This window comes from Paramisgurnus dabryanus, chromosome 12 (genome assembly GCF_030506205.2).
Source record: "Paramisgurnus dabryanus chromosome 12, PD_genome_1.1, whole genome shotgun sequence".
NCBI lineage: Eukaryota > Metazoa > Chordata > Actinopteri > Cypriniformes > Cobitidae > Paramisgurnus > Paramisgurnus dabryanus.
Window position 1 is genome coordinate 21844764 of NC_133348.1, and position 13289 is coordinate 21858052.

The 13289-nt window shown below is 42.5% G+C and overlaps 1 protein-coding gene across 2 annotated transcripts in view; it reads right to left on the reverse strand.

Annotated features, from left to right (window-relative positions):
* jag2b (jagged canonical Notch ligand 2b) overlaps window positions 1-13289 on the reverse strand; it is a 42944-nt gene that overhangs the window by 13968 nt on the left and 15687 nt on the right. For both annotated transcript variants that reach the window (XM_065257176.1, XM_065257175.1), the window contains exons 3-8: window positions 10806-10860; window positions 5885-6142; window positions 5079-5139; window positions 2198-2328; window positions 1446-1565; window positions 1233-1346 (exon numbers count right to left, since the gene is read on the reverse strand). In XM_065257176.1, coding sequence (XP_065113248.1) covers window positions 1233-1346; window positions 1446-1565; window positions 2198-2328; window positions 5079-5139; window positions 5885-6142; window positions 10806-10860 — 739 coding nt within the window. The remainder of the gene's footprint in view (window positions 1-1232; window positions 1347-1445; window positions 1566-2197; window positions 2329-5078; window positions 5140-5884; window positions 6143-10805; window positions 10861-13289) is intronic.

Consider the following 13289-nt stretch of genomic DNA (forward strand, 5'->3'; position numbering starts at 1 on the left):
ACAAAATCAACAGAACTCAAAAATAATGTTACGTTCTGTAACACTAAATCACTTTGCCTGCTCATAGCTTGATAAAACTGAAACTGGATTGTATAACAAAACAGCTTTTGGTGAAATTACGAAGATTGATTGCAGTTTCAACAATACGAACATTTAAACTGGACAATTTTACACCCAGCATGGGTGTGGGGGCTGTTCACCACCCACCACACAAATACTAGACAAAGGATCAGTACAATTGATAATAAACAATGATAGAAATGCTCAGCTAAAAGATAAAAAAAATGGTAAAGCTGATTATATGGCTTTCAAAGTTGAAAGTTAACAGGCTGGAGACAAAAGAGAAAGTGTGATTTACAGTAGGTCCTTGTCTTTATTCGAGTAATGCAATTAAAAGTTTGATATAATCCAGATTAGCAGCCATTTAAACCTTAATCATTACATTTTTAATACAGGCATAAAAACTGAGAAACATGCATTTGAAATCAGGGAAACAGAAGCAAAAACAGACATTCCTCCATCTTTTTAGTTGAACACATATTGTGTGGTTACAGAATGGGGCGGAGTGGGGTGTGTAAAAGGGTCAGACATGGAAGTGATGGAGCAAGAGGTGGGGGAGAATCTTAATGGTCAAAATAGGGTGGGAGGGGGTGTGCGAATGTCCAAATTCCAGCAGGGGACCCTGTTGTTGCTATGACAATGGAAACACAGGCCCATATGTGTGGCTGAGGACTAGGGAGGTACAATGTGGAAGAATAAAAAAAATAGTGTGAGAAATATCAAAATTAAAAAGCTGGAGGTGAGAAATACTGGCACATTTGCGCCAGACCAAAATTGAGCTCTGTGGAGCCAAAGTGGGATGGTTTGCGGACAGGGAGGGGCAGCCCGCAACACACTGTGTTCTCAATTTGTGAAGCCAAATGCTGGTTTAAAGTGAGGAGGACAGATTATGCAAATCCCCAGTCTCTGTGATTGGTATCACCAGGGTATAATCCTGGCCCCTGCAAGAGTTCAGCTCTTTGCCATTCGAAGGGATCCCGCTGCGTTGCCAAAATCCAGGATTGGCTTGCCTAGCCATATACCTGACATATCCCAGCATGAGAACCAGTTGAGAGGCTTGGCGGTCATTGCATTTGGACACGTCGGTGAAAAAGGGGGAAGGCCCCTATGCTTTAGTATAGTAACTAGGTTTCCAGGCCACTAGGACTTGGAAGCAAGAAAAGTTTTCAAACCTTTAGCACAGGTGGGTCCCTCCCACCCCGGTGGGCACAGACACTCAAATCCTGAGACGACTTCATGACACGTGCCTCCGTTTGCACAGGGGTTGGATACACATGCATGCTCAGCTGCAAAGCATAATTGTATACATTTATATCAGAAATATAGACATGATTCTTACAAAAAACATTAGAGCACTTTCAACAAAATATAGGCTCTACTCTTACCTATTTCACAGTTTTTCCCAGAGTACCCTTCAGGACAGACACAGTTGTATTCATCCGGTTTGGAGTTAATGCACGTCGCTCCATTGACACAGGGGTGGTGCGTGCCACAGTAGTTCAGATCTGCAAGGACACAAACTTTACCATGACTGCATATCAAAACATGGAGTGAAATGTTCTTTTGGGCTGAAACAGATGAAGCAACAACCCCAGGTATCCAAAAATCTAATTTTTACAGCTGTTAACATTTGCTCTTTGGGGAAAACAGCCGACAAATGTTTGAGGGCTCCCAGCATGCCTTGTAAGGCGAGGCCTTGCACATAAAAGCTGGTAAATAAATAAAGAGAACCGTAGGCAGCTCTCGGCTGCTTCTCATTCTTAACAACCTTCCAGTATGCATGCATGCTGACCAGCAGATCGGATATCGGAGATCCACTCCAATCACAACCGCGATATCCGAGTGCGTGTTTGCGCGTACACACTGTCACATGATGACACGGAGCCCGTGCTGACATCGCAGCCAACAAGCAACCCTAGCGTAAGATGCTGTAATTCTATTTAACACGATGATGCAAATTCGCCACTCACGGCTGGATGTTCGTGATTACGGAGAAATAAATGTTTAAGGAATAACACAACGGTCATTTATCCTGATCTATTGCTGACCATTTTATGGGTCACTTCCACTCTGACCTCGATTTTTCAAAACTAGGTAGGTCAAACATTTAGCCTCGCTGTGCATGATGCACACTTACCTTTATCGCACATACGGCCGCCCCAGTTTTTCTCACAAGCGCACTGCCACGGCGCCGTGCACGTCCCGTGTACGCATCCAGGGTACGGAACGCAGTCGTCACAGAACTGGCCCTGCCAACCGAAGTTGCACCTAAAATCAAATGAGAATGCTATAAATTAAATGGATGAACAAACAAGTCCATGACATCTTAATGACAGACAGAAACAAACATATAGCTGCACTCAAGAATGACATCGCCGAGCTGACACCTAATCTTAGGACAAGGCGGCATTCCAAGGCTGCAAAGGTTAAGAACACTTTCACGATCGTGCACACACTTCCCCCATGGGCGGTTTGGTCAAAGCATGGGGTGCATGAAGAAATGCTGGTGATGGGTTAACTAATCATTGCTTTACAGCAGCACTCCGCTATTCCAAGGACAGTGCCGTTCTCTCCAACACCACCACCACCCCCCCCCCCCTACCCAGCTGTCTTGTCATTTCTGAGCAGGCTATTTTAAGACAGCTTTCCTGCAGAAGAGGTATGGTCTGACTCCAGCTGCCGAGCGGAGAGACGCTGTCTGCATATCTATACCTCGGTGCCTTGGAGAGAAAGCAAAACAGCACAGAACCCTCACTCATCTACCACAAAAATACTGCGGTGGTACCATGGTTTGGTCATCGTAACAACTGCTTTGTATTTATAGGCATAAATACAAAGTGTTTTTCAAGTCAAACCAGCACTTGTCTCTTATAGTAACAAGACAAAAAGTACCAGTTTGACTTGAACGGACCCTCGTGTATCGCAACACCGTTTCATTTGCTTTTTTTCATCATAAAAATCTAAATGTGATGCTAGAACATTACTAACTAAGATTTAGTTTGACAATTTTTTGCCTTTGCAAAAACACCTGGCACATTCTCTGGCTGCACGGAGGCATCAATTCAGATACATTTATAACATCTCCAATCCCTTGGGGTAAAGATCTAGGGGCTATTTCAGTGGCTGTAATATTTACACCACAGCGTACACAGCCTTGCGCTGCCCAGAAACAACCTCTAGTAGTATTGTATGAAAGAGCATGTAGGCAGCGGAGTGTGTGGGGAGAGTCTGAACCCTGCCTGTGCACGGGGGCGTTCAGCCCTGTCAAATACTGCCAAACATAAGCTCTCTCCAAAGAGAAAGTTGCATGCCATGTATTTACTTTGTGTGTTAGGACATGTTCACTACAGCAAAATACCTTATACTTTAAAATCAAGCACACTTTGCTCTCTCTTTTCATTTATTTTCACTTTCATTGCAGTGCATTGCATGATGTGACCCCAACACACATCATTATACACGTTTTTTTTTTTGAGGGTGGTAGATTTAAGAAGTCACACACAGGTATAGATCGTCACAATGATTGTATAAATATAGCTAACCAAGCGTCCAAATACCCACTTAATTTTAAACACTGTATCATCCATTTACAGTAATTCATGACATTCAAACATATCAAAGCATGTCTAATATGCCCACATTTATTTATTTTCTTTTGAGCCCCTGATGCCACTCCTGATTCATAATGATGTAACTCTCTGTGGCAACCTTACTTTTCAGTGTCCACCCACTTCCTTCCCAGGACCATCAAGCTAGTGACGGCAGGGAAACGAGTCACCGCATCCTGCAGAAGAGTGACGGTCACAGAACATCCAAATTCTAAAACCCCACAATCATTTATAGGCCTCTGCTTCCTAGAAGCTCTGGAAGCTTATGTACGTGATGTCCTCTAGGATGTTTCTGGCCCTTACATCACTCCTGGAGAGTTTGGCTTTTATAATGCCTGAGGCAAAAATCCATCACGTCTCACAGCAGGTGGATGGGATTCAAGATAAGTTTCTGTGCTTTCAAGACAGCAGGCTGGAAACCCTTGAAAGATGGATGCCATATTCATTGTTTTCAGAAGATTTGAACCCCTGGTTTACACCTCATGAATAATTATTTCCCTGCATATAGTCATATTGGTGACTGGCATGAAGAGGTTTTAGGGGGTAAGCAAGGAGGCTTTCCTTGTGCTAAGAGCTTTTCCTGTGGCAAAGGAAGAATGCCGCGTTAAACCACAGGATGAGACTGAGTGGGAAACGTGATGTAGGATGGTAGGGTGGATTCCAGCAGAGGAAGTGTAACAGTTTCCTGTAACAGTGGGAGCAGAATCCAACCATTCCATTCGATTAAATAATCATCCAATGATAACTCAGCTACTGCAAAAGGCATGCTGGAACAGCACAACAGCCTATGGGAGGAAACACTGCACTGGGTATCCATGTGGTTGAACATGGATCATTTGTTTTAACTAAAATTTTATATTTTGACTTTTAGATGTGTGCATTACATCCAAACAGTAGCTAGGTCGACAGGTCATTGATATGCAGCTGCTAAAGCATTGGAGTAATTTGCCATGTGGTTGCTAGGGTACTTAGGTGGTTGGGTACCCATGTCTTTATAATATTATGGTAACTTAATATCATGTCTCTGATATCAAACAAAACAACACACTTTTGTTCAACATTCTGCAGATAGTTCTTGCAAGTACAGGAAATGGAGCATGATGGGTTTATGTCAAAAATATAGCGGGTTAAAAAGTCCTGCTGTAAAAATACGAATGACTAAAGCTTTTCAAAAACTTGGAAAGGAAACACCCATCAAAAACTTTTTAAACTCTCAGAAGAAAACATGGCGTGATAAAGGGAAAACATAAAAACAGCTTGCACAAACAATGGCTTCAGTGCACTAAATTAATTAATGGTGAGGTAAACAAATGAAAAGACCTTATCAGCATGAACACATATGGCCCTGCTGAAATTAAGGAGCCAGATTAGCCTGACCAACCGAGCATGAAATGATGCTTGTGCACTTACATGCATTCTCCAGGCACCAAACAGCCACCGTGAATGAGATTACAGCCCTGCTTGCAGATCGCTGAGGGAGGAGAGAGAAAAAAAATGGCGAAAGAAAGAGAGAGAGAGGTCAGTCTTGTTTGTTTGTGTTGCCTTACAAGTGTGACAAGATAAATTCATGGCTCTCACTGTGACAAGAGACAACTTTATGGCACAAACCCACACACAGACATTTGCCCCTGGTACCCGCCCCCAGCTACTCCTATTTACTTGTACCCATAGTGTTGGGTGATTTAGTGCCTTTTTAAAGCGTTAGTAACATTACACACACATATATCGGCAAAGAGGCTTCTAGCTTGTGTATAAACGCAAGTCTGCAGCAGTTAAAAGACACCAACACCCCAGCATCACCTAAATTAATTGAGCTAATGGAAAGTGTGACTCCAGGACTGTGGAGGTGTTGTTTACTGCCCAATCTCACATATACGAAGGAGCAAAGATCACAGGGCTGTGAAAACACTGATAGCAGCAGGTCTCTTTACAGGGCAGTAAAGGGCAAGAATTGGCGGGATTGCTTTCTATGTGCATTTTTAATGCATGTGCATTCGTTTTCTCACATTGCGTGTTTCCTAAGAATCAAACGTCATGATCTTGCGACCAACTGAGCTAGAGGAACTAAAGAAGGCTTCGCATCAGCCAGCTCTATTTTTATTCTTCATCCCCAGATCAAAGCTAGTACATCTTCCTTAAATTTAAATATATAATAGCAATAACAGTATATATGTATATATATATATATATATGCATTAATGAGCAACATCACTTACCCGTACGGCATTGGTTTCCCATCCAGCCATCTAGACACACAATATTTCCTGATGGATCGCAGCGGTAATGGCCGAAGTAATCGTCCCGTGGCCGGCATAGTTTATTACACTGACTGCCGTAGTAGTTCTCGTTGCACATGACCCGGATGCGGTATTCAATGTGGGCTGTGTTACCAGGGTGCCGAATAGACTGCCATTGGGCTCCAGGGTTCACCATGTTGGTGTGTATGTGCCGCTCTATCAAATTCTCCTCACCACCTGGAAAAAAATTAAATAATAAACATATATTATCCATATGTTCGATGCATGCGCCTTGCGACAAAACGCAATGCATCTCCTTGGCCACATACTACAAGCGTGACCTACGTGTATAAAGTACGTGCAGATTTTTTTATTAACAGTAAATGCCATCTAAAGCTAGAAGTATAGTCCCATTTTTTTTACGCATACACAAGGGTCCACGTACAGCACGTGTGACGCAAATTTCGTCATCAGAATAGTATGCACACACTGTACACGCACATTTTTGTATCTGCACGTACTATATACACGTAGGTCACGCATGTAGTATGCGGCCAAGCAGATGCATTGTGTTTAGGGTTGGGAATCGTTAGAAATTTTCCGGTTCTGATTCCGGTTCCATATAATAAAAAATAATGCACAATACTTAAACAATTCAATTTGTGTTTATTAATTACTGATAAAATATTTTAAATGTAAAATGATTAATATTTTCACTTTTTCAGTCACTAGGCCTATCATTTATTCCTGTTCAGTAATTTTATCAGTAATTAATAAACACAAATTGAATTGTTTAAGTATTGTGCATTATTTTTTATTGTTGAAGTGAACATGATAGCAGCAGTAGTTCTCAAACATATGATTTGAGATTTATATGCTGTGTTTTGTGTGTTTTGTCATATATCCTGAAAAGGCTGCTGTACAAGTAATAATTTTTGTATGTGCATGCGTATAGGCTTATATATAATGCATACATATATTTTGAAATATAAAAATGTAAATGAGGATCAGACATACGTTTCTTAACAAACATGCGTGTTCATATGCGCTGACTTCTTTTCGCTGGAGGCTGCTTGTCACAACATCAAGCAATGCTTAGGCTACTTAGCAACGACAGACACTTTGGAGCGTCCACGCGCTTTGGAGAAAAGTGGCGCGATCACGTTTTCCGCGTGGTTTTAGATGCGAAATGTGAAGCAATTGAGCATAATGTGCATGGCCATTTCGGTGGGCGATGCTCGAGCCCCGGAGCGACCACGGGATCGGCGCGGCTATGTGCGTGTTTATTTTATCACTTTCATCCGTGAAACAACACACGGTTCAAGTGAGGAACCTTTTTGGGGTTATAATGTCTGCACAGTGCTGAAAACGCATGTTGCTATACTGGTAGTGCAGATTGATACTTTTTCGCAACCTTGACCAAGAATATCTTACCTCATTGTTCCGCCCCCAAGCCAGCGGGTCATCACGGATATCGGTTTATAGCTCATTAACTCTTGAGTCTTATGTCCGTTTGCTTTCACGCGAACTTGAAGGCATCTCGCTGGGTGAGACTGTACTTTATCATCGCGGGTCGCAATGTACCGTCAACAGCCCTAGAATCCACACTTTTGACTTTTAGACATGTTTAACACGAAGTATACAAAGCCTACCTCAGCAGCCCGAGTGTTTTCTGTTGTAAGCTGCGTTAATTTGGTTGCGCGAGTGACTATAAACAGTGGCTCAACGTAATTAATATTCATGAGGTAAGAGACATAAGCGCTTTGCACGTGCCTCGCATCAGAACCGCTTTTAGAACCGAAACTTAAGAATTACGTGCGGTTCCGGTTCCTTTTAAAAAACGGAACCGGTTCTGAATAAGAACCGGTTATCGGTTCCCAACCCTAATTGCGTTTTGTCGCAATGCGCATGCATCAAACATACGTGTACATGTTCAAGTCAAATAAACTATGCTTTGCAAGGCTGCGTGTTCAACCGTTGGCGTACATTCGCAAATGTAAAAAACAGACTTTACACTTTTGGTTGGGGTTGACAACCCTACAAACTATAAAATAAATTTAAATGTAGCTATGCACATTCCTAATTGTTCCTTTATAAAGGACAGGGTTGAAAACCGTTAAGATGCAAAATATAAAATAGGATTTTTATTATACAAACAAACGCAATCATTCCATTACTGACGTTACCAGGAAGATTTGGGCAATAGCGTTAGAGGAACCTCATGGTTTCCATACCTGGCATCTTAGTATAAGCAATCCTGCAAGGACTTTACATTACCAGGGCACCAACAAACCTTAACAAGTGTCCCTACTGCTAGCCAAAGCAGCTAACGTCCACATTACCATCTCCATTTACCAAGCTTTCCCAGCCGTCTGCAAAGAAAGCAATCTTTATCGCAGTGGGATCGGAGACGGCAAACAATCACGGTGGAAACGGGGGGCCTGCGATTTCCTCTGTCCTGACGCGTTTAGCGTCCACTTCTTTCTCCTCTTGCAAACACACAAGCACAGCGCGTACACACACTTTCCTCTCCGTCCTCTGACAATGCCGACCGAATTAAGCAACAAAAACAGAAATAGCCCTGGCGCTTCCAGATAAAGAACAATGGAGAGAGCTTTGCTGGGCCTTTCTGCCCAATGTCTAAACACCGGGCAGTCCAGAGCCCTTCCTGCAAAGTAAACACAATGCTACAGGACCTTTCCTGAGGCCTGCAGGGCCCTACATTGCACACGTACAACCCTCGGATATGCAACGGAATTATTTAATCCATCTTTGAAAAATGCAAGGTCATTGACAATGTTGGCTAATGTCTGAGTTGGGAATGCTTTGGAACAACAAGATTTCCGGCAAGTGAAAGACATGACGCAGTGCAGAGTAAACTTTAATCATCCCAGCGAAAAGACTGAGAGACATATTTTTTGCCCTTGGGTGTCTGACAAGACAGCAGAGGCGGCGCAGGGACGTGTCCGGTTTAAGAAAAGAGGTGCAGCCGCTTTGAGTGTTTGTACTGCATACTAAATGAGTAGCATCAAATAGCATTAGAAAGAGGATAAGGTACTGGCTGTTTTTAAGCTCTTGTTCATTGCCAAGCCTTGCATAAGTACAAACTGCAGATAGTCACATCAGACAGACCTTGGCAGTGTTCACGCTCTATGACAAGATCATTAATGTTTGGCACACGTCTCTACTATGGGACTGCGTGATAAATGAAGCCACCGTATCAAACACAGCCTTGCCAGGCCATTAAGAGTACACCAGATCATGAAAGAGAGGTTGTTATTTTCAAGCCATTCAAATCTATTCCTCCTGAATTCCTTCTGGGTATATAGGTGGCTTGAAGACCACTATTTTTGACCTATATATAAAAACAGCAAGCTAGACTCCCCAATTTACAGACCCCATGCTATACAGGGAATGTCCCAGAAACTTCACTAGGAGACACCTGCCTGGCACTCTTGACAGGCAATCTCTAATAGACAAGAGCTCTACCAAGATGCTTGGATCATTGAGGTCAGTCAAGCAAGTGTCTCCTGGGCCATTGTTTTGAGCTCAGGCTAAAACGAAATCGAATAAACAGGACGTAATGACATCAAGCAGAGTAAAGGGCGTCTGTTTGCATTAGGAGTTTTACCGATGTTGGGATATACAGTTATTCTACTGATGACATCCGCAGATCAAAGGCCCCATGTCAGTCTGCAAGTGTTCACCTTTACTTTGCATACGTCGAATTCCTCCGTCTGACCTCTTTATACCGACAATTCTTAAAACCAGACAAAGACGCCGGGGGAAAACAGGACACAGCTGCCGAATTATAGTGCCCATGTTGATCCTAATGTGCTGAAACCCCAAAGGAAGCCTCCTCCCCTGAACAAGTTGGCAAATCACAGTCGAGCTCTTGAGTTTAATTTCCATGCAGTTTGAGGTGCGAACTATTAAAAAATATTTATGTCGTTATTGTGCAACCACATTGGGAACAGCATGAACCAACAAACTTCCACACCAACAGTTGCTAACTTCATGTTTATTCCAAGCATGAGAGCTACAGCTTCAGATTTTAAATGTGCAAGGACTTTAAATGTGAATGCAGCCGGAAAATTCACATTTAATATAAACAATATTTAAAATATTTGATACCCATGTTTAATTATCCCTACAGTTATTGTTCGAACTACTTTCAATATCATCTTTGGTGTAAACAGGCCTTTATACTCCCAAGGAATTTTCACATTTTCAGCACTCTACAGAGGCATTCAGATGATCGGGTTTATTGAGAAATCTTGGTGGACTCACATGCATAAGCACGCACACTGAAGCACAAAAGGAAGACACAAGAGCGTACTTGTTTCAGCGTTGAGCCTTAAACTACATGTTTGTGTGTGAGGTACCCTATCAGTCCTGTTAAGAATGGTCTGGAAGCTCAAGTAACAATATTTATGTGATGTAGCAACAAATCAAGCCAATATATACACATGTATGTGTCAGATATTAATAAGCTCTTGCTTGGTTTGGTGAGAAAAGTCAACTTTGAGGCATGTTTTCTACTCTTTATATCAGCAGGCACATAAAACACAACTTTGACTTTAAATACCCACAACGAAGTCCCTAAATAACCCCATCCATGCCCAATAAAACTCTCAGAGCAGAATATAAACTCCTGACACACCCTGATGAATTCCCCCTCGCTAAACTTATGACACGTCAGCAGACCAGCAAAAACGTTTTCATCTTAACCGGCAAGGATCAGACTCGATCTCTGTACTATTAAGTCATCCCCTGAAGCACTAAACTACAGTAAATCAACAAAGCTCAATGCCCGCTAAGGGCATTAAACCCAACCTAAAGAGGCTACCAGCAGCCTACAACAATGAATCATCTTTGACATAAGGTTGAATATACTCACTGTCGTTAGTGCTGTTGTCCCAATCCCAGGCATCCAAGATGAGCGTGAATGATCGCTGTCAGGAAGAGAAAGAAAGATCATCAATATGAGCTTTTACAGAGGGTGAAGATACAGAGATATATAATCTATATATATATATAAATTAGACTACTGCAAAAGTCACTTTCGAGTTGCTAGGGTGCTACTTTGAGGATGCTAACTAAGGTGCTTTATGTGGTTACTAAGAACTTTAGGTTCCTGTTGCTAGGGTGTTTTAGATCTTGCTTAATGGCCAAAGGTAAAAGATCCCATCCCAGACCTATATCTGGTCTGAGACAGCTCATGTACCCACCCCAATTTGAGGTAAAATGCGTGTCTCTAAAACAAAAAGTGCAGAGCAATTCATAAATTAAGCAAATAAATCAAATGCAAAATAAATCGATGTAAAATGAAAATGTAAATGCAATACTTGGAATTATGGGTTCATACAAATCACTAAGTAAAAGCAACTGGAACAGTATAAACTAGTATGAGAAAACATTATTTAAACTAGTATGAGAAGGCCACTATTTAAATGACAGAGAGGCTTTAGTTCGGGATAGCAGGGTTTATAAGAGTTGAGTTAGGTTACAACATTAGATGGAGGGACTGGGAGAGAGATTTCCAGCCACACCTTAGATGCTCAAACTAAATTTGGAAACATTCTTGATACTCTGACATCTGAGACCTGATCCACAAAATGTCGCCTATGGACTACCTGACCAGGTCATTATCACCCTTCATACAGTAATATCAGAAACAGGCCACTGAAACAGGGTAACTTGAAAAAAACTTAAGATAAAACGACAAGGCAAAATTAATTGGTGCAGTTTTCTTCAGAGACACATTTGTTCACACACTGTTCTCGCCCCTGATAAAACATGGGTAAATTACATCACTTCTGGCATACCCAAATGTCTCCACATTCATTAATTCTTATAAGAGACCTTTCTCTCTTTAATTTTCCAGGACACGGCCTTCAAATTACTGAGGCATTGTAGATTTTTGAAGATAAGGTTTAAAGGCATAGTTCAACCAAAAACAGAATTCTGTCATCTTTTACTGATCCTTGCGAATGTTGATATTGCTCTTTTTTCGTACAATGAAAGTAAATGACGACTGAGGCTTTGTATGTTCCAAAGAAGAAAGTCACACAACTTAAAAAAAAAAAAACTCTAATAAAATCGGGTAATGTAATTGAAACATTTCTATACACATCGCCAGAGGTGGAGTGAGAAAGAGGGGTGGAGCCTGACAATGTGAATGTGTGTGTTGGGGGTGGTCTTTGGGTTGGTCTGGTTTGTTGGATGAAGTCAGGGATTAGTATCAGCACTGGGACTGTCTGGATGCACTAAAGTGGGTGTGGGGGGCGTTCTGCTCTGCTGCAGCAACATATCCATGCAGACATACAACAGATGCGTCTTAAAAAGATGGATTATTTGACATGAACGTGGATCATCCCACGGCATGCTGCAAGGCTTCTGACCTCTTGTCCCATCCCCCAATGGGGGGGGAGTGGCCACTATGCATGTACAAGCGTATTAGCGGGTTCTCGTGGTCGCACGAGTGTCTATGTGAAATGTGTGTATTTCTGCTTGCACGCTCATCTGTGCATGTGGATTTGATTTCGAAATGCTGGATTGATCCGGTTGGCCGTGCACATGGGCTCATGTGTATCGGAGACGAGCATGTTCATACCCACGCAAAGGTCAAAATGTCAGGGCGTGTGTGTACGTGAGAGAGACAAACCCGGTAGTACGAGGACAGTCCTGTTCCCACACACACTGATTAGCTGGATTATGTGACAGCTGCCCAAAAGTCTAGATGCGGATCAGGACCGGTGGGGGAGGTGACGAGTGAACAAAGACCTCCATCTAAACCCCATCACTCCAGAGTCACCATTAACCTGAGTCTCGTGATGCTCCATGAACATTCCTCCGGTCACACACATTGCCCGTTCAGTGCAAACCACATAAAGGCCCCTAGATACAATCACAATTTAACACAAATTCACACCCCAGAACAAGCGTCCTTAGAGACGCTGTTGCTCTTATAGCAACGTACAATTCTGTGCTGTTATCACGGACTACTTTTGCTGATAATGAAGATATTTATAGCGGGCTGTGAACACGCTCATGTGGGACGCCTGACACCAGGCAGGCTCGCGTCACACACATCCAGTTTAAGTGCCGTTTTCCCATGCCCACCACCAATGGCTTTTAAAACTAAAGAATCACATACTTGCATGAGGTAAGACTACGGGCATGCTGGGACATTAAGCCTGTAAACAACCTGTGTGTGGTTGTACAATTAGGTGGGTGGCCAACATGGTGCTGGAGGGAGTCACAGGTGCAGGTTCCCACAGTCAGTGGATGGTGCAGTTTAAAGAGGGGCAGGGCTGAAATTATAGGGGATTGTAGTGAGAGAGGCTGAGAATGACCCTGGAGACCTTTCATCAGGCTTCTC